Genomic DNA, 26,152 nt, shown 5'->3' with positions numbered 1-26,152 from the left:
TTTTTCAGTTTTAGATGAACTTGAAAAAACACTATCAGAATCCTGAAGGAACCTGAACGGGTATTCTGCTTGGGCGGATGAAATATGTATGAATGGCGATTCGAGGGCGGGGCAAGGCGGTTGGGGCATTTTGGGCGGATGAACTTTATATAGGGGGCGGATCGGGGGCGACCCGCTGGCGAGCTATCTTACAGGGGCGGACGAACCGTATATGAAAGGCGGATCGAGGGCGAGCCACGGCGGTTGGGGCTTTTTGGGCGGATGAACTTTATATAGGGGGCGGATCGGGGGCGACCCGCTGGCGAGCTATCTTACAGGGGCGGACGAACCGTATATGAAAGGCGGGTCGAGGGCGAGCCACGGTGGTTGGGGCTTTTTAGGCGGATGAACTTTCTATGGGAGGCGTATCGAGGGCGACCCGCTGGCGGACCATCCTATAGGGGCGGTTGAACCATACAAAACGGCGTATGTGGGGCGGATGAAAGGCGGGTGAAACATTTCAAGGCAAACCTGGGCGACCCCGGGGCGAGTCGCTGGCGGACCAACGTCACGATAAAAAAAACTGATCGTGCGCCAAATTGTTGCAAATTTTATCCGCCAGCGGGTCGCCCATGGTCCGCCAAATCAAACGCTAGCGGATCGCCAGAGCGGTTTGGCGGTCCGCCAGCGAACCGCCGGCGGGCTGCCCAGTCGATGTGGGTGATAGCTGACTCAGCTCCTTTAAATATCTGCAATTTCTCCGGTTAAGAATAATAAAATATTTTTTAGAAAAAGCTTTCGGATGAAAAATAAACAAAACATTTGAATTTTCTTTCCAATTTATTTTTATTAACTCAGCCAAAATAATAGTAAGCTTCACTATTTTCCTTCAAGTAAACCTTTTAAACCTGTTTTTTTTTGTTTTTTGCTGCACTGGAATAGTATAGATAGTGGAGGGGGAGAAAATGATCAATGAAGTATGCATGGGAATACGATTCCAAAAGAAAATATGTTATAATGTTGAAGATAACGCAATGTAACCAACTGGAAAGTAATGCTCTTTTTAAGATGTGTTTGAGGAATCCTTAAAACAGCAACAAGATTTTTTTGTTGACCGATCAAATGAATGTGAAGAGAGACGCGTCAAGAATTGTTGTAAACAATTCAAAACGACAACCAATTTTGCATTGCTACATTTGCGTTATCAACACTGTTTGATGCACCTAACAAACAAACCCTGGAGCCACTGCTTTTAAGCGAATTATGAGAATACTGTTAAACTACGGTTTAAACGATGCCATCAGCTGCTGTTTTATTTCTATTTGTTTGCTTTATTGTTGTTGTGTGAATTGAGTTAACCAGAAATTAGAGTCTACCAGATGAACCAAATAATTTAGTTTGTCATTTGTTATATTTCCTCAAAACAGTACTGTCGATAGTGTTTGTTATACTGATAGCTTCGTTTTTTTGTTTGTTTAAACATAGTTGTTTCCTCCGCGTGAAATTAAAGTCCGCTGCAACAAGGCATTGGAACCGCTGTTTGCTGTTGTTACGATGAAAAGTTGGTGTTGACGACTCCAAACTGTTGAACATCTTGATAGATTTTTTTGCTTGATTGCGTTGTGTTACAGAGACATCAACCAACACGATAGTAACTTCTAGGCGGCTCTCCCGTCCAAAATGATCCGCGATGTAGCAGGTGATTCGCTTTGCCGTCGAAACCCCGTTCAACGTTACAAATCTTCTGCTTTTGGGACACTTTTTGATGGAGACGCGCACCCTGTTAAATGAAAGAATTATGCTTTTTCTGTGGCTCGCCAGCGTTGCCGCCGCCACCACCGCCGCTGATGTTGATTTTTAAACTTCTCTCTCTCTATCTTATAAAAAGCAACCACCGCATCCCACACGTTTCGCTGCTCCTCCGCCGACCGCACCATTTAAAGCGGCCGCAGATTTCCATTCGAGCAAACGACGCGCACGTGCGCGAGGACAAACGCGGACCGGGTTCCTTTTTGCTTGATTGCTTGGTAGAGTGTGTGTGTTGATGTTGCATTTTGCCTTTCTGCGCGAGTTCCGATTGGAGTTTGAGGTTACGACCGCCTTACGAGCGCCACAACGCGGGCGCCGCTGTTCATTTGCGTTTGTAGCTCGCGTAGAACGTGACGATCTGCTCAAACTTGACCGGGATCGCCTCTAGGATGCCGACGTAGCTCGAGTTGTACAGCTTCTTGTCATGCAGCGAGTCGCCCGACAGGTACGTGATGATGTCGGCGGGGCCGCTCTCCTGGTCGGCGTGGTTCGATACCAGGTGGTTGCAGAACTGCACGATCTGGTGGAAGAGGGCGCCGTCGCGGTCTGTGGTAAGAGAAATGTCGATTAGCGTTGAGATTTTTGAGGAATTTAATCGTTCAAACTTACCAAGCTTCTTCGGGACGCGGATCAACGGCATTGGGAGCACCTCGTGGCTCTTCTGGGAGCGCAGGAACCGGTTGCCCTTGCTCAACTCGAACTCGAGCCACTTGATGGCGTTGCGAGCTCCCTCGCTGTGCTTCTTCAGCTCGTCCAAGTCGGAAAGAACTGCAAGGGAATCCACAATTAGTCAGCGATTATTTCAATTTATCATTGAGTAACTTACCCGCCGTCGGAATCAGTATGACAAACTTCTTCGTCTTGACCAGGTTCTTCACGATGGACGTGTACTCGGTCAGACAAGCGGAGTCCAGCATCAAATACGGAGTGAGCGTAATGTTTTTGACCTCCCGCTTCACCTTGGTCTCCAGCTTCTTGACCTCGTCGCGCAGCCAAAGCTGTCCCATCAGCTCGTTGATGTTCTTCTCCTCGCCGCGCTGCCCAGCGACCACTCCACTCTCGTCGGCCGTGCTCTCCGAGTGGCCCGAATCCGCCGGCTCCTTCCGGTTGCGCAGCGTCAATCCGCGGTTCTTCAGGTAGCCCTTCTTGGTGATGATCGCCGGCGCAGCAAACTTGCCCTCACCTTCCTGGCTCGAACGCTGACCTTCACCACCGGATCCCAACCCGCCAACTCTTCCAGCGTTCTGCCGGTTACGGTTACGACGCGTCCTGGGCTCACGCTCCCGCTGTCCACGTTCCTCCCGCTGCACCAACTTCTTGGCGCGACGCTTCTCCTCCTGCTGCTCGCGACGACGCGCCGCACGATTCGTCCCCACAATCTCCTTCGGCCCTCCAACGACCCGCCTATTCAACTCCTCCCTCTTGCCGCCGCGCTGCTGCTGCTTCGTCTGCTTGGTGCTCTTCAGGCTGAAGTCGCGCGACTTGGGACAGAACGCGTACTCAAACTTCTTCGACTTGCACAGCGAAAAGCCAAAGTCGACCAGCTTCATGACGCGCAGGAAGCTCTGCTCCGACGGAGTCACGCCCAAGCGGTAGTTGGTTTCCCAGTCGAGCCCTTCCTGGGCGGCTTCGAACAGCGGGAACCGCTTCATGGCGATGTCCTCTTGGAGGGGGATGCCGCGCCGGGCCTCGAACAGTTGGCGGAAGTCCTCGCGGATGGCGGGCGCGGTGATGAGCTCGCGCGGGAAGAAGTAGCGGTTGGAGAAGATGTCGATGTTGAAGTGGTTCAGGAGCTTCATGATGTTGTGCAGGAACTCCGGGTTGGACTGGTAGCACCCGATCAGGATGTCCAGGTTGGTGTGCAGCCAGTCGAACAGGAGTTTGAGCGAACGCATCGTTCGCTCCTGCTCGGCAAACTCAATCACCACGTTCGGGTTCAGCTTGTGGTAGCGCTTCTTGAACTTGAGCTGAACGGAAGCGGTTTGGTTCTGGTCCAGATTGTTGTTCGCCTCCTCGGCGCGTTGCAACTCAACCGGTTCGTTTCCGTTACGCTCACCGAACGACTCATTCCGCTGCTCAACTTCATCCTCTTCGTCGGAGAAATCGTCGTACGACTCGAAGCTCGAAATAGAATCACCGTCGTCGTCCTCCTCGTCGTCATCGTCCTCTCCGGAATCCGAATCCAGCTGGCAGTCGCTGGTATCGTCCGAAAGCTCCGACTCGGACTCGTTCGACATGGCACGACGACGTCTGCGAGCGTGCTTCTTCTTCAAGCCTCCACCCTGCTTTCCCGAACTGGCCTGGCTCTTGCGCTCGTCGTTCTCCTTGTTGGAATGATCCTCGCTCCCATTTCCCTCCTCCACACCCGAAGAAGACTTCTGATCCTTGGTAAAGATCCCCCCGGCTGTGCCGTCCTTCACCATCTGCCGAGACCGGCGAACCTCGTCGTCGTACCGCTGGTACATGGTCGTGTACAGCTCGCGGAACTTCTTGTCCTCGCGCACGTTCTCCACCACGTACTTCTCCACCGCCATCGTGCAGTACTCGAGCAGTTCCGAGCACAGCGCCACCATGAACGCGTTCAAGCTGTAAATCTTCTCCGAACTGTTCAGCTGCAGCCGGTACATGCAGAAGAACAGAATCGACACGATCTTAAAGATGAACTCGTCCGTCATGTAGTACTCGTCGTCCACGAGGCGACGCGCCCCCAGCACATTCTTGAAATCAATCAACACCGAGTGGCACAAGCTCGTAAAGTCGCTCACACTCTTATCGTAGAAGAACACGTCAACGACCAGCAAAAACTTCGCCATAAACTCCCGCACGGCGTAGTCCTCCTCCTCCACATCCGCCCCGCCGTTCGACTCCAGATAGCGAATGTTTTTCTGAAAAATCCTGCTCACGTTCGGCTCGCTGCACTCGAACGGAATCGGACAGCACAGCGAGTACAAATAATGATACACCGAGTCCAGGTTGTAGTTCCTCCCATTGTACAGCGTCCCCAGCTGATTCTGCGTTATCCCAACCTTCGTATTCAGCTTGAACGCCTCCCAGTAGTAGCTCGCCGTCACTTCCTTAACGTTGCTCAACCCGTCCAACCCAAACTCGCAATAGTACCGGTGCAAATCGCCCAACGAAGTCAGCAACGCGTGCACCGACTCCAACGCAAACGAAATCTCCTGCTTGGTGTAAATCACCTTCTTCTCCTCTTCACTCCGTTCCTCCTTCAAATTCAAGTTCTCATAGCAACTCGACTCCCGCACCAACAGCTCATCATCGTAATTCTCCAGCAGCTCGTAGCTCACAACATACCGCAGCCGGTCCAAATTAAATATCTGCCCCAGCCGCAGCACAATCACCTTCAAATGATTAACCCCGTCCAGCAGCAACCGCTCAACGCCCTGCCGCAGCAACACCTCATCCGCCGCAACCCGCGCCAACTCATCCCCTCGCAGCGCCGATTTCCTCTGCTGCGCCAGCTGCTGGGCGTGCTTCTTGAACACCGTAATCAGGTCGTAATAACCCTTGCGCCACAGAATCTCCCGCGCCTTCTTGCCCACCGTCTCAAAGTCCTCGAACAGCAGCGTCACGCAGCGGGCCACCAGCTGGCGGTGCTCCTCCAGGAAGGCCGGCTCGGTCGCCAGCGTGGCCAGCGTGAGCGCACCCTTGCGCTCGTCCTGCTGCTTGACCAGCGTGTACACCGATCTGGAGGGGAGGAGAATGGAAAATTTTGTTTAGAAAAGTCGTTCTGGCTGGTGCACATTTCGAGCCAAACATTTCATTAGGGCACAAAACCAAAACGTAAACATTTGGGATTATTCCACTATTCCACTCATTAGTACACTCCCTACATGCCCTCCAAGAATCAGATTGATAGCAAACAATTTCCTATTGAAAAAATCAAAAATACAAAAGGGCACATAACAATTTTCACTCCAAACCCAAAATAAAAGTTCAAATGTGCCCTTTTGTTTTTTGTTAGTTTTTCGAAGTTGTGGAACTTTTTATGTTATAAAGTGAACTTTTCATACATTCTTAACACTAATTCACTTCAAAGCAAAGTTTGGTTTACTTTTGACAAAGAACTTTGTCCTAAGGGCACTGTCTACGGGTGTCAATCCAAAATTTCGCGAAGCAAAAGTGTAACGATTTGTGTAATTGTTTAAACGCTTATATCTTCCACCCAATTCAAGCAATCTGCATGCTTAATCCACCAAACGAAAGGGGAAGTCTTAAATTACAAGTAGACTATTTCACAAAGTTGATAAAACTTTGTTAAAGTATTCAAAAGTTAAGATGAAAATAAAAAATGAATGCAGGAAAAATACCGGCTGCTGATTGGCTGAGAGCACTTAGCAAATTTTGCCTCCTCTCCTGTTTTCGTGGAACTGTCACGCGAGAATGTTGCACCACTGTTGCCACATTTCATGCGAACTATTTAAGCTAACAGATAGCCTCAGAAAAATTCAGTGCCTTCAGTGGTTTCGACAAAAGCGGATCCACGGTGGTAATTTTATTGCTCACACACACACACGCACACATTGAAAGACACAGTTTGTGCACTAAATTGGGAGGAATTCTGTTCTTATGAAGATTGTAAGGACGGTCACCGGACCAGAATGATTTGGGGCAATGGGCTTGGGACCACATTTATAGGATATTGGCAACACCCGGAGTGGCCAGTGCCCTGGGGAAGGTTCTACCGGGGGGACATTAATCGAACCATACGACTTGGGGCAATATAGGTATCAAAATTCATGGTTTTTGAAACTGGTAATGAAAATGGGCATTTTGATTGGACATTTTCCGAACCATATTTTTTTTGGAAATTTATTTTCACAGAGGTGCCAAAGATTGAAAACATTTCCTAGGAATAAATTATTTAGGATTAAATACATAGGCAATGTTTTAAGAATATAAAAAAATAGAATATTTTTTAGGAGTTTTGTACAAAGTTCTTTGTCATATTGGTCATGTAGAACATAACCACCTGCACCTTTTCACCAAGCATTTCTGTAGGAAAAAAACTTCATCGAAATACACTATTTAATACGGACCCGTGGCTACTGTTCAGTACACTTTTGAAGAATTTTTATGTTTTACATACCTCATCTACACCATGCAATCACAAAACTTCACCAATTATCAAAATTTCCGCTGAATTCCTCATTATTTCTAACTAAACAAAAAGGCCCATAAACATCATTCAAAACAACAATCCGGTGACAGCGCTTTAGTGCCCTTTTAGATCTCTTCGAAATTGCATTTAGAAAGGGCCCATTATGAACAGCAGTTGGAAAGCTAAAAGGGCCTAATATCGAGATTTTTTAAAATTGGAGCCTAACATTTCAAAAGGGCACATAACTTTTGTAAACAATAGTGTTCGACGAGATTTAACCTTTCATGAAAATAGCCTTGAGCAATATTTTTGCGTTACCTCTTTGTTGTACACTACCTTGTGAATAAATGTCAAGTTGTCAATCAGGAACGGAAGCGAAAGTACGCGTTTTTCTCTTCCGTCGAAACCAAGAATTACAGTCCGCTAAATTTTGAACTATTGAGGAACATTTTGGTCCTTCATGGCCGGATTGCTGGAGCAGTGGTCCGTGGTATGAAGTGACGGGTTGCCGGAGTGGGAACTCGATCCAAGAACAGTCGCGGTCGAAGTGTCTGCGTGTGTGCGAAGCGCGGGGCGAAGCTCCCACGCTCGAAAAAAAAAAGTGATTGAACTTTGGAAGTCTGTGACCGAACGGCTGGAGAGTGGTTCGGAAAGCCGCCTTTCAGAGAAAAGCACCGGGCGGAGTGTCCGGGTGTGAAAAAGTGTGGCCGGAAGAGTGGTCTGAAGGTGACATTTGGACGGATTACTGTGTGGAAACCGAACCGGGACACCGGACGAGACAGTTTGTGCGCGTGATTGAAACTGCCGGCGCGGGGCGTAGCACCTGCTGGTGGAAGTGGAGCATGGTAGTATGACCCTGCCGCGTACGCCGAAGAGTAACAAGAAGAAGAAGAAGAACTCCACGCCGAAGAAAGAAGTGTCTGAGGAAGAATCCGGAAACGGTGACGCGAAGAAGGAGGAAGTGACGCCAATCTGCAAGCAGTTGCTGGTGCAGCGGAAGAAGGAAGACGCCCGCAAGATGGAGGAGCAGCTGAAAGCACTTGTGCGTCAGCGAGATGCTGCGGAAAGGAGGTTGAAGCGGGTGCAGGCAGATATCAAGACAAGTGCAGCGGCACCGAACGAGAATCTGCGGAACGTGCACTTCCTGAGGCATCAGCTGAGCAACGTGGAGAGCGCTTTTTCCAAGTTTGGTGAGTACCAGGACAAAATTTATGCGATGGCACTCGCGGTGGAAGAGCAGGCAAAGCATGAGAAGTGTGAGTTGGAGATCGAGGCGCTGCGCCGCGGACTGACTCTGAAGCTCAAAGATTTGGTTGAGGAGCTAGAGAAGCCTGGACTGAGCGCTGCGCTCGTTCCAGCTGCCACCCCGCAATACCTTCCACCGCTGAACGTGCCTCTGCCGAAGTTCGACGGGACGTACGAGACGTGGCTCTCGTTCAAGTCGATGTTTCAGCACGTCATGGCACGGTATACGGCTGAGGCTCCGGCGATCAAGCTTTACCACCTGCGAGACTCGCTGGTCGGAAAGGCTGCCGGTGTGATCGACCAGGACATAGTCAATAACAACGACTATGAGGCGGCGTGGGCCGTTCTCGAAGACCTGTACGGAGACAAGCGTGCGATTATCGATCGGCACATCGATGTTGTCTTCGCTTTGCCCAAGATCTCCCGCGACAACGCAGCCGAGCTCCGCAAGCTCATCGACACATGTGTGAAACACGTTGAGGGATTGAAGTCGCTGCAGCTTCCGGTCAACGGACTGGGGGAGCAGATGCTCTTGAACCTGCTGGCGTCCAGGATGGACCTGGACACGCGAAAAGCCTGGGAGGCGGAACAGAAGGTCGGAGTGCTTCCGACGTACCCAGCAACCATCGCGTTCCTGAAGGAGAGATGCCGAGTCCTCGAAAGGTTAGAACCGCACGGTGAGAAAAGCGTCAAGCCACAACGATCGGTCGCGTTGGTGGTCGCGAGAGGAGCGAAGTGCTACGTTTGCAACCAGCAGCACGAGACCAAGAATTGCGAGCAGATCCAGCAGAAAAGCGTCAATGAAAGGTACAGCCAGCTGCGAAGGTATGGGTTGTGCTTTAATTGCATGAAGAAGGGGCACCGCGCTGGTGAGTGCACCTCAACAAACTCATGCCAGCGATGCAGCAAGCGACATCACACTATGCTGCACAAGGACGGAGCGTGGATGTCGGAGACATCTCCGGCGACGACGGCGCTCGATGCGCCGAACCCGAACAACGAACTGCGCTGGCAGTCTGGAAGGAGTGAAACAAGCAGCGTTGCAGCCAAGAAATCGACTCTGCTGTCGACGGCCGTAGTACAGGTCTACGGTGGAGACGGTGTACCGCACCTGTGCCGGACTCTGATCGATTCCTGCTCGGAGAACCACTTTATGACGGAGAGATTTGCCAACTTGTTGGCGGTCAAGAAAGAGCGAGCAAACTACGAGGTCAGTGGCTTGAACGGAGGATGTACGAGGATCAGTTACTTGGTGCGAGCAACGATGAAGTCCAGGGTCACATCGTTCTCGCGGAAGCTGGAGCTGCTGATCACGCCCAAAATAGTCGAAGATGCGCCTCTGAGAACGATCGACGTTGCGAACTGGAACCTGCCGTCCAACATCAAACTTGCAGATTCAACCTTCAACAAGACCGGACCGGTAGACATGCTGCTGGGAGCGGGTGTGTTTTGGGACCTGTTGAAGGCTGGTAGAATTGCTCTGGCAGATGGCCTTCCTTCACTCAGAGAGACTGAGTTGGGTTGGGTTGTCGGCGGTGCGCTGCCGATTGGAACACCAGCAACGACGCGCTCGTTCTGCGGTGTAGTAAAGAAAGTGTAGTAGTTGGAGCAGACAGGAAGGATTGTTGAAAGTGTTTCAACAATGGGGGAGGATGTTCGACGAGATTTAACCTTTCATGAAAATAGCCTTGAGCAATATTTTTGCGTTACCTCTTTGTTGTACACTACCTTGTGAATAAATGTCAAGTTGTCAATCAGGAACGGAAGCGAAAGTACGCGTTTTTCTCTTCCGTCGAAACCAAGAATTACAGTCCGCTAAATTTTGAACTATTGAGGAACAAATAGTGTATCCCTTTCATTCAAATGACAGTTTAGATAAGGTGTGAAAGGGACACACTCTTGTTTACAAAAGTTATGTGCCCTAATGAAATAGCAAGCACGAATTATGAGTTTTATTGCGAAAATCAACTAAATTAAGAAGCAGTAAAGCAGAGTTGAGGATAATGATGTGTTTTATCGAATCATCAGTAAAAATACCATCAGTCAAGCTTATTTTTTAAATAGGAATTGAAACAAGTTGTCCATTTTTTGCAAGCGATTTTCTCGAATCGCGGTTTTTGCTTTTGTGCCCTAATGAAATATTTGGCTCGTAATTTGGTCTAGCACGTGAAGTGTCTGGGTAAGCTAAACCCCAACAGAAATCTTATCTCTTTTTAGGCTACGCCACGTAATCACGAATAATTATTGTAGTCACGTAGTCCTGTCTCGTCCAAAACCCCTTTTTCCAGAAGCATGTTCAGTAGCTACTCCCATCATCAAACAGAAGCAATCGATTGATGAAGTTTCATTTTATTTGCACCAATCATCTTTACACGTATCACGACCTTGTTGTTGTTGTGTAATGTAAACGCACGTAGCCACTCGAGCACTGTATGCCTTGCATACACGAGCTGGCATGACGTATAGAGCGGTTCCATTTTGTTTACATTGGACCTGCTGAACCGTATCGCATAATCACGGTGATGGAGGTACCTGTTGAACACTGTTGTTTTCGTGAAAAACATTTTTCAATCATCATTTGTTGCCTTATTATTCCCCAAAGAAACTCCTATCATAGTGATTAATATAACGCGAAGATCTATTCACCACGAGGCGTCAATTTATCCAACGAGGATAGCCGCGTTGAATAAATACGACAAGTGCTGAAAAAATCGAATTTTGCCATTTCAGAAAACACCATTGCATTGGCGTCTGGATATTTAGGCCGTCTCCAAGGCTGGGGTCGCAAAACAAATTTGATCCCGTCTTATGAATACCGAGTTCAAATTTGTCACTACTGGTTAGGGACTATCTATAAACCACGTGAACACTTTACCACTCTCCATACAAAATTTAAAAAAAGTATAAAAATTCAAATTAAATCATTCACTAGGGTGACAAGAAAAATTGAATAAAATTGAAAATCTCAACTCTCTCCCCCTGGCTCGATTTCTATGGCAAAAACAAGTACCTAACTGTGCCATTTTTGAGCCAAGTCGGTTAAGGTTGGGTCCCGTTGAAGTTCGTATGGAAAAATTCGCATAAATAACTAGGGAAAAACATCGTTTCAAGATTTTGGCAGCAGGTGGCGCAGGACTCACCCGAAATTGTCCAAGTATAAATGTCTTGTAAGTAATTCAATTCCCTACAACTTTGTCGAAGGGTGCAAAACGCTTCGAGTTGGTCCTGACGAGTTATTAGCAGAGCAATGAGGGGTATATAGGAAGCATGTAAGAAAAAACTTTTTACTATCAAAATCAACTCGGATCAACTCGGAGCGTTTAGGAGATTCTTCGAAAAAGTTGTAGGGAATTGAACTGAACATTTGCCAACTGCCGGTTAAATTCTGAAGCGATGTTTTTCCTCATACATTTTTTGCCATGTTTCCCAAACAAACTTCAACGATCTATTAGGACCCTTGACCATAAAAAATGAATTTAATTTTCTTTATTTTTAATCTTTGATGTTTTATTTTTTTATTTTTTTTTTTGCGGGTCGAGGTGGGATAGCCAGGATCAAGTCAGTCCAAGTCCGGTTGTGTAAAGGAACGGTAATGGTCGTGTCAATCACATGCGGATCGCTCGCACTCGCGGGGAGCGGGGATTGAGGACATGATTGGGTAGGTTAAAATGAGATTGTGTTTGTGAGAGTATGTAATCGTGTAATGATGTAAATATGCTAAATCGAAACTTCGTGCTCAATCGCCGCCCCCAATGTTAATTAAAAACCCCATTCGCACAAGCTTCCCAAAATCAGTGCTGTAGGTTTGAACTGTCGAGACTGTTAAAACCTACAGAACTGGCTCCAAGGAACTCGAGCAAACGGGGAACACTATCCACACACCAACGGACTTTTACTACGTGACCCTTAACTGTTCCAACAAAAGCAAAATTATTAAAGTGAGTTCATATGTTGAGGTTTAAACTCAATCAGCAAAAGTAATTATTTAACAGAAGCAAAGAAACACTCCTCAGGCAAAATTTTCCCACATAAAAAAGTCGAAACTTATATAAAATGGTTTACAGTCTTACAGTTCCCTGTCCTGTCACGTCCGTCAAAAGTCTTGTCAATATTTCTGAAAATTAAAGTGGTTAGTGTTGCAGTTAATCGTATTAAACATGACCAGGAAAGGCAGGCCTGTAATACGATTATCATGCATGAGTACTTAGCTTTAAAGAGGACGACTCCGCAACCGCCGTCAGATGTCCTCGATCACCTTCGCCAGTATAAGTCGCAATTGGCCAGTAACGAGTTTGTCCTGGTCGTTCTTTGACCAGCTCCGCCATGGGTACCATCATATCGAAATCGGAATTCCATTACGCTACGCAACCCGGCCGCTAGGTACGCTCCAGTTGCTCCGAATTTTCCGACGTCAGGCAGCATTCGATCATTCGGTTCCGTCTGGATTTATTCTTCAAAACTGTGGCACTGTAAATATTCTTCAAATAACTAATAAAGAACTATTAATATTTCCAGACACCACTCGGCAAAGATCAATGTGTAACATCTTTGACTGGCGCTAGTATGGGGAACAAATGCTCCCCTGCTCTTTCCGTATTGGTAAAGTGCATTACAAGCCCTCCGACCGTCCCATGCTTTCCATGGGTTCAAGGTCCCAGCCGTGCGGAGGGATTTTTAATCTTTGATGTTTTTTGGAAGTTTTAATTTTAGGCTTTAGGATTTTTTTTTAATTATTAAATTTTATACAGTTTTTTGTTTTATTTTTCATTATTTTTTTTAAATTGTGGACAATTCGAGCCAAACATTTCATTAGGGCACAAAAGCAAAAACCGCGATTCGAGAAAATCGCTTGCAAAAAATGGACAACTTGTTTCAATTCCTATTTAAAAAATAAGCTTGACTGATGGTATTTTTACTGATGATTCGATAAAACACATCATTATCCTCAACTCTGCTTTACTGCTTCTTAATTTATGTTGATTTTCGCAATAAAACTCATAATTTTAAAAAATCTCGTTATTAGGCCCTTTTAGCTTTCCAACTGCTGTTCATAATGGGCCCTTTCTAAATGCAATTTCGAAGAGATCTAAAAGGGCACTAAAGCGCTGTCACCGGATTGTTGTTTTGAATGATGTTTATGGGCCTTTTTGTTTAGTTAGAAATAATGAGGAATTCAGCGGAAATTTTGATAATTGGTGAAGTTTTGTGATTGCATGGTGTAGATAAGGTATGTAAAACATAAAAATTCTTCAAAAGTGTACTGAACAGCAGACACGGGTCCGTATTAAATAATGTATTTCGATGAAGTTTTTTTCTACAGAAATGCTTGGTGAAAAGTAAACCAAACTTTGCTTTGAAGTGAATTAGTGTTAAGAATGTATGAAAAGTTCACTTTATAACACAAAAAGTTCCACAACTACGAAAAACTAACAAAAAACAAAAGGGCACATTTGAACTTTTATTTTGGGTTTCTGTAATTCTGTAATTCTGTAATTTCGGAATACACCCGTCCGGCTTCAGCTGAAGATTCATGCTGTCCCATGTTGCATGTTCGAGAGTAGACCTACGGAAAACCTTGCCGCGAGGAGAGGTGAGTGAGAAGTACACGAACCACCTACGACATAATTCCTCGGGCGGCCCAGGTCAACTCGAAGTTACCCCAGGCACCCCCAGTGCAGGACACATTGGGGGTAGAAAGCGGATAGAGTTAGCAAAGAATCAAAGCAGGGCAAGAGCCTTTGCTTTTCAAAAACATTTTGAGTCTGTAAAAGAGAGAGAGAAAAGCAATTGTTAAGTAAAATCATTAAATATGAAAAGGTGATACTGGAACTCCCTGTGGCCATGGAGGTCTCCATGGCGTCGATTTGTTGTTCCCTTCCTCTCATCAGCTGATGGTTTGTCTTTCGCCAACAGTTCTGCTTCTTGCGCTCCAGCGAAGTCCAGCCGTTCCATTGACTCGATGATCATCCATGTCATCGTTTATCCAAATAGGTACATGTAAAGAAATTTTAAGATATAAATACATTGATTAGCAACGTACTATAATGGGTGTCTATCTTAAAAGCTATGTTCGTTACTTCTTATTGAACAATGTTATTTAATATATGTTAATTATTCAACTCAGTTAATTAAGTTTAAAAAGACTTAATTGATTTCCGAGACGTTCCTTTCCAACGGACTTAACTTCTCACTTTGTCTTTTCCTATCTTCCGTCGAGCAGTTATTTTCATCGGCCTGCCTCTGCTGCGTCTCACATTGTTTGATGCCTATTGTTATCCACCTCTTTCTGTGTCCTGTCGCGCCGATTTCGTTTCTTCAGTCTTTAGAAACTATCCCCGCGTACAGTTGCTCTTGCCCCAAGTGAAGATGTCTGATCTGGTTTACGTCGATGTTGTTGGAGGTGTCGTTGTTGCGAGGGTCATTCCCGGTGATGGCAATTGCCTTTTTGCCGCTTTAGCGCACCAAATGTTTCTTCATCCGGTTGGTAGCGTCGAGCATCGCCTTGCCACCCTACGACTGCGATCAGATGTGGTTAGCTTCTACCGTTCCTCCCTAGAGTACTGGATGGAGCCTCTTTGTGCTCAGGCATTGTATACCTACGGCGAAGAATTTGCTGGTTCCATGAGCAGTGTGGAGTTGGTTGATTACTTCTTGACCGATCTCTCGAAACCTGGAGTGTGGGGTGGCGAGGAGTCATTGCGTGCAATTTCCCAATTGCATAATTATGCGATCCATGTTTTCCGCGAGAACTCTGAAAGATCCGAGCTGAATGAGGGGGCGGACGATCGATTGCGGATTATTCACCGTCTGAATGTGGTCGGCGAATACACCCATTATGACAGTGTTCTAGCCTTCCACTCAGGTAAAAACACATTTAAATTGAATTTGCCGGTTATTAATTACATGCCGTTTATAGGAGTCACTCGCCTTCAGTTCCTGGAGACTTCTCCACCTACACCTCCATGTGACCTTTCACTTTCCAACGGAAATTCCCCGTTCCCAGGTGGTGTGACAGCTACTTCCCCGGACTTGCGTGCTGCCGCTCCAGCTTCCTTTGATTGCTCTACTTCTGGGCGAGTTGGTATGTCATCCGGTTGTAATCGCACGTCATTCCACTAACCTCTTATACCGTCTACGCCTAGCTTCTCAAACAGTTCCGAATCTACCTTCAGCCGTTCTTCTATCGTCGGGCACCAGCATCTTTTGCGAAGCTGTTCCAGAACCACTTGGACCTGCAACCGCCTGTCCAGCGTCCACGCCTACAGGTAACTTTTTGGCCATTAATCTACTAATCATTAATACTGCCTTTTTGCAGGTTCGTCACCATCTCCTGAACCATCGCCAGCCCATCTACCGATGTCAGGCATACGCGCTATTCAGGAACTCCGTCTCGTCGCTTCCGATCCGTACGAGCCTCTTCTCACTCCCGCTTCAGCCATTATCGGTGATACTCCGCCTCCCGCTTCTCGTAACAACATGTTCAGTGTTTGCACCTGGAACGTTTCCGGGTGTTCCTGCGAGGCTGATCGGGATACCGTTGACCTCATTTTGTCGCGTAACCACATACAAGTGGCTTGTCTGCAGGAGACCCGAATGGCCACCTGTACTGCTCGGACTGCCGACTATGACTGGTTCAATGTTAACTCCCTAGTTGACGCGGCTCCTCGGATGGGCGGTGGCACTTCTGTTGTCGTTCGTCGTTCTCAACTGCATGGCTATTTTTTTCGAAGAGTTTCTGCCAATATTTGTTATGTTCGATTGCGGATTTTTGAAGATGATCTTACTATCTTCTCTATCTACGCTCGCTCTTCTTCGAGTTGTGCTAACCCGGAAATAAGCGACTTGATGAACTGTATTGGACGATTTACTCCACGCCAAAAATCCAATGTGATAATTCTAGGAGATATGAACGCTCATGTTGGTTTCCGGGATCTGCTTGATGCTGATAAGCGTTATGTTGGACGATATTTGTACCATCCTTGGAGTAACAGCAACGGGGAGAGCCTTAAGGATCTGCTTCATTTCTTGGATTATCGTTTGTGCAGCTCGTTCGGTCCCTACGAGAGTGTGTTGTACACCTGGAGTCGGGGTAGCAGTCGCTCACAGGTTGTTTATTACTTTTTAACAATGCCCTCTCAACTCCTAGTTTTTGTTTCAGATCGATCATATTGTGATGCCGAAAATCCCGCGCTTCGGAAATCCGCAGTGCCGCTGCATTGAACCAGTTTCAGGATTCTCTGATCATCGACTTTTGTTGATGAGAGTTAAACGTCGCTATGTTCGTGAGCCCGTGCCTCCTGCTGTTTCGGCTTCGGAATGTAATTATTATGTTCCAATTACTTAAACCCATTTTAATTCCTTTTTTCCTAGTAAATTCGCGCCAGAAGCGCACCCGCCTAATCAACGTGAACCTGCTCAAAACTAGCGACGAGGTTAAGAAACGCTACCACCAACTGCTGTCTGTCAAACTGCAAGCACTCAATCAGCCTCGAGAAAGTTTGTCTGTCGCAAATCTGCTAGACCATGTCGTCCGTTGCTTGCTTGATTCAGCTTCCGTTGTCTTGAAGTCTGCCACCTCTCCGAAAACACCTCGTCGTGCACGTGCTGGCCGAGATTTTCAACATTGGCGTTCCTTACACCTCAGTGATCGTGACAATCCTTATTACAGGGCAAGATTCAACGAGGCGAGACGGGAAAAGCGAAAGGCCTATGACGCGCACCGCGAGACAAAGATCGGTTTGTTTTTTGAGAGTTTAGAAACTCAGCCTATTCTGGATCGTGTCCGTCTAACATATCGCTACCTCCGTCAGCATCGGCGGGGCCAAACCAGTGGCGTCTCTCGCTATATCAGCATACAGGCTTGGGAATCCCAACTCCGTTCTAGTTCCAGTGCAACTGAGATTCCGCTACTCCCTGAGTACAGTCCACTACCTCCTGATTCTGGTCCCACCTACGCCGACATCAACCGGATTTCTTTACTGCTGCAAAACAATACGGCTTCTGGAGTTGATGGCATCCAGCCAGAGTTGCTCAGATATGGTTCTGAGTTGTTGATAGATCATATACATGTTTTGTTAAACAAGATCTGGAGATCAAATCTAGTTCCTGAGCGGCTGGTTCTGACGCTACAGGTCCCGATTGCCAAGGTTCCCAATCCTAAAGGCCCTGAGGAGTACCGCCGAATCACGCTTTGCTCCGCGCTCTACAAAATTTACTCTCGTTTCCTGCTCGAGCAACTTGAGAGTTATCTTGGTGATGTGCCAAACTACCAGTTCGCGTATCATCGAAACCGTAGCGCCGAAGATCAGATATTTATCGTGCGACAGTTACTTGACGAGCGCTGGAGGAAAGGCCGACTCACGTACGTCGTCTCCTTGGATCTACAGCGAGCATTTGACACCATCGACCTATATCAGGTTCCCCGTGTACTACTGCGCCTAGGTGTCCCAAGTTATCTGGTCAACCGGATCGTCCGCGCTTGCCTAACCGAGCGTACCAGCTTGCAGTGGTTTGGTCAGCGAACAGGAGAGTTCAACAAGACAAAGGGTATCAAACAAGGTTGTCCCCTTTCCCCCAAATTGTTCGTGTACCTCCTCCACCAGGCTCTGCTCCGACTTCAGCAGTTGATGCCGGAACTCCATCTTGGGCAGACTGATCGGATTCGGCTTCCTTGTTTGCGGGTTTACGCGGATGACATCCTGGCAATTTTAACCGACTCCTCTCAAATCCCGCGATTAATCTCTTTGCTTGAGACGTGCTTAAACGAATTTGGGCTATCCTTAAATGTTTCAAAATCAGAGGTTCTCGTCCGTGATCCTTCGTTTTGTGACGTTCAGGCTTCTCCTTCGCAGCTCCATTTCGGGAATATTTCTCTACGGGTAGTAACCAAGATGAAATATTTAGGGGCCTATCTCACAAGCTCCTTGAATCGGCGAGAGACTGTTTCGAGTCGTATTACCAGGGCCCTTCGCGTGTACCGGTCTGTAGCTGCTTTTGCCCGGAAGTACCACCTACGTTGGAAAACTATTTCCCGCATTTATCACACCGTCATCACACCTATTGTTTTGTTTGGCTTGAAGGTCTCCACTTTGACGAAGCAAAACCGTGATCGGCTTCGCGATATGGAGTATAAAATAGTATCTGGATTATTTTTGCTATCCCGACCAGAGGATGACGATGATGCTGCTTCTCCCGATCGTTCCGCAGAGCGCGTTGATGTTGACCGCATCCTCGAAGGTAGAACTATCATCCGGAAAATACGTGTTGCTCGACTGCTTTACTGGGCGCATCTCCAGCGTATGGATGAGACTTCCTTGTTATCCATTGCCGCCGACTATCACCTGCCAGGACCCTTCAAACGCGGACGACCTTGTTTCAATTGGGTTCACAGCGTTGAGGAGGACATCAAGTGCGTAGGGATGTCCGAAGCTTATCTTCGAGAGCTGGCTCAAGATAAAGAGCGATTTAAGACCTTCCTTGATCACTCTTTCAAGGATATCTTTGAAGAAGTTCCAGTTGATATGGATTCTGTCCATTACGAAGCGGACTTCCCGGGCTTCGATGAATCCTTTGATAGCGACGATTTTGACTTCTACGGTTTCAATGACGAGGATTTTTCTCCTCTTCCGGATGTTCCCTATCTCTCTGATGCGTCTGCTTCATCCGATTCAGATTTTGCGTAGCGTCGTCCTTATTTGTTGTTCTTCCAATTCTGCTTCAGTGTTTCCTTTTCCTTTTATTCCTGCAAACAGAATTTCTCCCGATCGGCTCACAATGAATTGTCATGGAAATAAATTATCAACGAGCATAAATCAGTGTTTATTATTAAATTATACCCCGAGATTCCTGGTGGCCTTATCTGATTGCCGCTCAGTGCCCATTCCTAAATGGTCCATAATCAACCTAGCAAGCCCCCCCCCCCCCTCACATCCCTCTTCCCCCACCCCCACATCCCGCTGCCCCCACCCCCCACTTTACGCTCCCTTCTCATTTCGCCGTCTAAACTCTGCTCCTTGTTGATCAGAGAATTACAAGCCGTTTACGCCGGTCGCCAGCAAGGTTATAACATGTCATCATGAGGACTAAAACACCGAGCTCACGGGGAGGCATGAGAATAGGGCACTTGAGGGACCAGAGCTATACTGTTTAGATTGATTTATCATGAACAGGACTTGAAGTCAGTTGCGCTCTTTCCAGAATGACACCTGGGCAGTCCTAACCTGGGTGGTGACCTTAGACAGGCTTTACCCTTGACCAGCATTGAACTTTTATTTTGGGTTTGGAGTGAAAATTGTTATGTGCCCTTTTGTGTTTTTGATTTTTTCAATAGGAAATTGTTTGCTATCAATCTGATTCTTGGAGGGCATGTAGGGAGTGTACTAAAGAGTGTAATAGTGGAATAATCCCGAATGTTTACGTTTTGGTTTTGTGCCCTAATGAAATGTTTGGCTCGAATTGTCCTTACAAAAAAAAAATCTTAAAGAGCGTGAACAATCACAAACTAATATTTAAAATGCCTAAAAGGCCGAATCTCAACAGGGGCCACCTATAAAGCACGACGACACTTTTTTGAAAATTCTAGATCCTCTCTACACTTCCCTCCATGTGGACAACTGACTGTACAAAAAAAGTAGCAATATTTAAAATTTCTAAAATACAAATACAGTCCAGACTCGATTTTCCGAAGTTCGATTATCAGGAGGTTTGTTTGTTTTTTTTTCTTGCTTTTAAAATTGTATTCGAGTTCTGCGATTTCATTTTAATCAAATTTTAATGGTTGATTGCCTAATAAAATTGATAAATTCAATATTTTTTCAATATTTCATCACCACTATTTTGGCCGCCATATTGGATTTGAAAATTCTAAACCACTTTACTGCCCCTGATCGCATAAATGTCCCATATGCATTTTCATCGCTTTTGAGTTATTGATGTAGTTTGGTTCAAAATTGTGAGCTTGCTGTTTTTGCATATGGGACATTTATGCGAACATGGGCAGTTTAGAGAAGTTTAGGGGCTATACTAACGCCCATCAACCAAAAATAAGACAACGAAAAATAACTCAAAAATTCAAAACTTAAGAAATAAAAAATTCAACACTGAAAAATTTCAAATTCTCAAAATAAATATAAATTATTTATTCTATTCCATAATATAAAATTCAGAAATTTAAAAATACAAACAAATCAAAAATCCCGGAATTTGCAAAAAATAATACAGTTCGTAGTCGACTACTCGAAATTTTGCTTTGGGTAATAGAAACTCGTAATTTTCCCTTTTATTTTTCTCTAACCTAATATGTGTTGCCAAAAAATGCTCAAAATTATCCGTTTTTTTTTAATCTAAGACGAAGAATTAAAAAACTTTTATTATTTAAATTTCTTTTTTTTCCATATTTGATTTTTTGCATTAGAGAGAATTTTTGGAAAGGTCCTGTAAACATATGAAACACAATAGCTTATAGGTTAAATAGGACCTTTAAAAAAATAGCTTTAGGATTCCAGACCAAAACAGGATTTTTTCAAGTACTTTTTTCTCGAACTTCTCGGATTTCATTGAACCTTTGTAGACATTTCATCCTACGCAATTCTTGAGTCAATTAAAATGTCGTCAAAGATAAACTCACGAGAAATAGGACGAGCTTTCCGGTAAAAATATTTTTGAGACCGAAAAATGAAGTCTCACATATACAAATTGCCCAAAACAAGGCCAAACCCCCTGTTTTATCAACATTTTTATTTTTAAAGCCGCTGAATCTTCACAAGGATTAGATTTAGGACGATGAGTCTTTTATGTAAAATTATCTGAAGAGTCGATTCCCGCGTTCGGTTTTTGAAAATTTTGACGTTTAGAGCACTTTTCAAAAAAACGTTGTTTAATCCACCTTTAGGTGGTTGGTGCCTTCCTCTTATTTATAGAGTAATTCAAACAAAATTTGAAAATTTGAGTTTTATATTTTTAAAACTTTTGAATTTTTTATTTTTTTTATTTTAGTTTTCTGAATTTTTGAAGTTTGCTTTGAGTTTTTAGCTTTTAAATTTCCATTTTTTTAAACATATATAAAAACTGTGATGAGCGGCCGTGGCTGACTGGTTACGGTGTTCGCTTTGTAAGCGAATGGTTCTGGGTTCGATTCCCATCTGCTCCCAACGAGAAAGTTAAGAACACATAAATTTGAAATGATGAATATGAACGAAAAATCAAAGTCGCTCAAGGCGGGGTTCGATCCCCCGTCCATTGGATTGGTAAGCAAAAATGCTAACCACTAGGCCATGACGACTTGGTGGGCGTGGACTGGAATTAGGAATACTGTTACAGAGAGCGAGTTGTGGCGCTATAACCACGGCAAATAGTGTCCATCCCAGAGGGTCCCGAAGTACCAAACCTTCTTAGCATGGTGCTCCCAACGAAGACAACCAAATCACGGAGCGTATGGTGGTGTGTCCCCACTAGAGTGTAACAAAAATGACTTTTTGGCGGGCATTCAGGGGTTTGTTCCGGTGGGCATACTGAGCCTAAATCCCAAATATGAGCTTGATTGGACGTAACAGGAGCTGGCGCTCCGCCCTTCAGTTTTAAATGGGATTTAACCCGTAAAAAAAGATTTTTTCAAAAAAGTCACTTTTTGAGGCATTTTGGCCACCAATGCGTTTACCAAAAACATCACTGGCGTGTAGGCCAGATCCTTGCGCATCTTTTAGTATATATAACATTGAAGTTTGGAGCACCCTGGAGCTCGGTACAGCCCTTCAAAGATTGGCATTTTTTCGAAAAATCGGTCCCAGCAAAATCAAATGGCGTCTCGGGCGTCGCGAGGTGCGACGCATATCTTTTTTGCCGGGGCCGATTTTTCGAAAAAATGCCAAACTTTGAAGGTCTGTACCGAGCTCCAGGATGCTCCAAACTTCAATGTTATATATACCAAAGATGCGCAAGGATCTGGCCTACACGCCAGTGATGTTTGTAAACGCATTGGTGGCAAAATGCCTCAAAAAGTGACATTTTGAAAAATCTTTTTTTACGGGTTATATCCCATTTAAAATTGAAGGGCGGAGCGCCAGCTCCTGTTACGTCCAATCAAGCTCATATTTGGGATTTAGGCTCAGTATGCCCACCGGAACAAACCCCTGAATGCCCGCCAAAAAGTCATTTTTGTTACATCCTAGTCCCCACGCTTCTTCCTCCCCTGTCGATTCAGAATTGTGTTGTTGTTCGAACATCAGCACTTTGGTCATGGATTGCAGCTTTCATAATGTGTTGTTGACTGTTCCAAAGTAATAAATAGCTCAAATAAAAGTGAGCAAGCAACTCTCCATTGTTGATACATCTGAAAATGTTGATTTAATAGTGGAAAACGGCAAAAGTGATGAGAATTGGTCGAACGGCTTAGACTGATTAAAATGGGTATATTTCCCCTAGATTTTTTTTTTGTTTTTTGAAAGATTCCTAAATTTGTTTTTTTTTTGTTTTACAGGTGTTTAATTGGAGCTTTAAAAGAAATCTACATATAAAATCTAGACTCGATTATCCGAAGGCAACGGAAAATTTTTACTTCGGATAATCGAATCCCTTGTTGTCAAGCTTTTGTATGACCCCAAAAGGGTTTTAGAATTTTAAATTCAAAATGGCGGAAAAAAAAATATTGAAAAAATGCATTTTGTAATTTAATATGCAATCACATATCCAAACTTTACTAAAATGGGGTCGCAGAACTCGAATTTGTTGTTAAAAGTAAGAAAAAAAAATATAAGAAGAAAAGTTTTGATCATTGAACCATCATCTTTGAATTTTATTTTGGATCCTACAGTAATCAATCGATATGATACAATCCTTGACCTGATGCACAGTTTAGCGGTGTATGCACTTCGGAAGGAATCGGTCAAGAAAAATTTCAAATGGGCAGCAGCGGCAGCGAAAGCAAGCCGGAGAGGGTGAAGAAAAGCCCAAAGAAAACGCTCCCTCTCCTTTGTGCTGCTGTTCGTAAAGCTGTTTCTTGACCCCTTTCCTTTCGATCTCCATACTAGCCTTTTATACTAACAGGCTATCGTAACCAATAAAACAACAAATTACAAATTAAATTAATCTATTATCCGAAGTTCCATACAAACCTCCGGATAATCGAATCTGGGATGTATTGGAAGTGAATATGACTTTTTAATTTTAAATATTTACAGTTCGAATGTTTAAATATTTCAATCTATTTTTTTCACTCAGCAAACGTGAAACCAACCAAGACAATATAATCAAATTTGCTGGTAGCCGTTATATGTATTATGATTGTTAAACTGAACATCTTTATGATAACTTTATCTTTTTTAAAAGAATACTCCCATTTAAAAAATACCTTGTGATACAATCCCATTTTTCCGAGATTTTGTTTGTGGAGTCTTAATCGAGGTCTTTACAATCTTGTTCGATTAATCATAAAAATCAAATTTCAAAACTTGATGCAACATTGTTGTTTGCTTGACTCAGCAACAAGCCAAACAAACCGAAGCCAAGAACGCAGCATGTCGATTTTTGTGACATCACGCAGCTCAGTGACGTCGTCGTCGTCGGTCGACCTTGAAGAAGTTTGCCCACTGAATAGGAGCGCACGTAGCCTCTTCCTTCCCCGTTCTAGAACGATGCAGTTTTGGTGTTTCTTTCCGCACATTTTGATGACTCACCTGAACATCTGCTTCACGTCGTTGCTAGAATATTCCATGGTTGGTTGGTTGGAGTTAATCCAGCAAAACAAGCCAACTATTTTCCTCTACCCAAGAAATTACGTATCGCACCTTGACTTGAGACAAAAAAAATCACTTTTTGTTTCACTTCCTCTTCTTCGCTCGATTTGTGCGCCACCTTTTCGATCGACTGTCAGCAGCAAACTAATCTTCCTCTTGCGTGTGCTTCCGCGAGTCAACCCGGAGTGAGCAAGCGATGATGATGATGCAGGACAATTTCCGTACAATTTCGTAACCACGGACAACTCCCGTCTAATCCCGTCAGGATTTCTTTTCCTCCAAAGCCAGCAACAACAAAATGTCCAATCCGACGACAAAACTCGATTCCATTTTCAGCACATTTTCCGCCCAATTTTTCATCCCTGATTTCCGTTCACTGGGTTTCCCGAAGCTGACTCTGTGGTGTGTTCCCCCCGAGAGGACGCTTTCCGCCGTGAAACGCTCGCGGTTTGTCCAAAATTCCAACTCTTTTTTTCGTCTTTCGTGAAATCTCGAAATTGCAGACACCTTCTCGACTGCACGAGGAAACGAATAATGACAAAAATGTCACTGATTTTGACAGCTCGCAGGGCTGGGGTTGGTACTAAAAATGCGGTGGGCACATTTTTTGGGGGACTAATTTAAATAGGTAAAAACTTTTCATAAAAATGGTAACGGCTTAAATTCAAAATTTAAAATGCATCTAAAAGGACTTAAAAAATGCAACAAAATGCTGGGTGAAGCATCCCGATTGGTTAAATCTAAATTTATTAAAATTTTAGTGAATAGCACATTTTTTCAACTCAAATAAAAAGTCTGGAGTTTTTTTTAAAAGGTCCAATAAACCATATTTCAAGTTTTTGCTTTTTGAGTGTTTTTGAAACAGCCTTGAGTCAAGGGGTATTAAAAAACACCCATAAAGCAAAAACTGAAAATTTGGTTTATTGGACCTTTTAAAAAAACTCCAGAAGTGTTCCATTAGGGTGACAATAAAAAAAATCGACATCAGGGATACGGGACCATCCATAAACCACGTGGACAACTTAGGGGGTTGGCGGTTGTCCACGCTTCATACAAAAAAGATTTTATTTGTATGGAAATTGTCCACGATGGGGGGGGGGGGGTTGAGATTTCCAAAAAAGTGTCCACGTGGTTTGTGGATGGTCCCTACCCTCTGATTCGAGTCTTTAGGCAAAAATAAGTAACTGTGCCAATTTTGAGCCAAATCGGTTAAGATTAGGGGGCCGCTTTTTATCGTTGAAGTTTATATGGGGGAAATCGCAAAAATGTATGTAGCAATACATCGTTTCAGTATTTTTCTGCCAGGTGGCGCGGGTCTTGCCCAAAATTGTCCAAGTGTGAGATTCTCTGAGATTCTTCTTTTATAACTCATTTCGAAACAAGTTTGATGAACATTTTGACGAAATTACTATTTTCAATCACATTCAAACTTTTTATAAAATAGTTTTTTTTAACAAAATGTTTTCGTCTTCGTGATAAAATCAACCGTACTCAAACTTTTATTCATTAAGACAAACATTGTCAGATGAATGTAAATAAACAATTAAACAATTTGAGTAATGGTATAATCGGAATCAAAGTGTGGATAAATTATTGTGGTTTCGGAAATAAATCGAATTTTCGTGGCGACTTATCTGACACTACGCTTCGCAAACTTATCAACTCTAATTCTGAGTGTAACAAGTTGTGTTGAACGCGATGATAAAAGTCACTGAAAAAATATTTTGTCGCTCTGGCACCAATTCGAATCGAGCAATTTCCACTCTCGCCGCACTTTTTCTCTCCGCCTTTTTCTGTCAAGCTTAATAGCATCAGCGCTTGCGTGATGTCGTTGGAGATTTTGGATGATGATGTTGACAATTTCTGCAGGGAAAAATAATTCATATTTTATTTAGTTTTTTATTATTACTGCGGGCGTCAATAATTAGAGTTCACGCGCGGTGATACGACCGCAAGATAATGGTCGCATGACAGCCGCAGAACAAATTTTTGGCTGTTGTCAAAGGTTGCCTTGAGTTTTCAGATGACTTTTTGGGAAAATATGCAAAACAAACCAAGTTGACAGCCAAATAAACGCAAATTTCAGTTCAACTTGCTGATTTTTACACTGCGGTAGTTAAGCGGCAATAATCTCCTGTCACTCACAGCGAAGGAGAAACGTGATTTTATCTCGCAATAAGCAATAAATAAACCTGAAAATTTTTTGTATACATGAGCATGAGCATGAGCATGAGCATGAGAGACCACCCATGGTTGTCCTTCTCCGTTGCTG

At 44.6% G+C, this 26,152-nt stretch overlaps 1 protein-coding gene across 1 annotated transcript; it reads right to left on the bottom strand.

Moving 5' to 3' along the window:
• Positions 1-800: 800 nt before the first annotated feature.
• On the bottom strand, positions 801-24,410 carry LOC6038506 (protein SMG5). The gene is made up of 4 exons (XM_038252465.1): positions 23,821-24,410; positions 2,615-5,493; positions 2,398-2,556; positions 801-2,334 (listed from the first exon to the last, which is right to left on the bottom strand). The coding sequence occupies exons 1-4, from the start codon at positions 23,856-23,858 to the stop codon at positions 2,111-2,113; spliced, it is 3,300 nt and encodes a 1,099-aa protein (XP_038108393.1). The 5' UTR covers positions 23,859-24,410; the 3' UTR covers positions 801-2,110.
• Between the last annotated feature and the right edge of the window lie 1,742 nt (positions 24,411-26,152).

Source organism: Culex quinquefasciatus, chromosome 2, assembly GCF_015732765.1.
Source record: "Culex quinquefasciatus strain JHB chromosome 2, VPISU_Cqui_1.0_pri_paternal, whole genome shotgun sequence".
NCBI lineage: Eukaryota > Metazoa > Arthropoda > Insecta > Diptera > Culicidae > Culex > Culex quinquefasciatus.
This window is presented reverse-complemented; position numbering and strand designations above follow the sequence as displayed.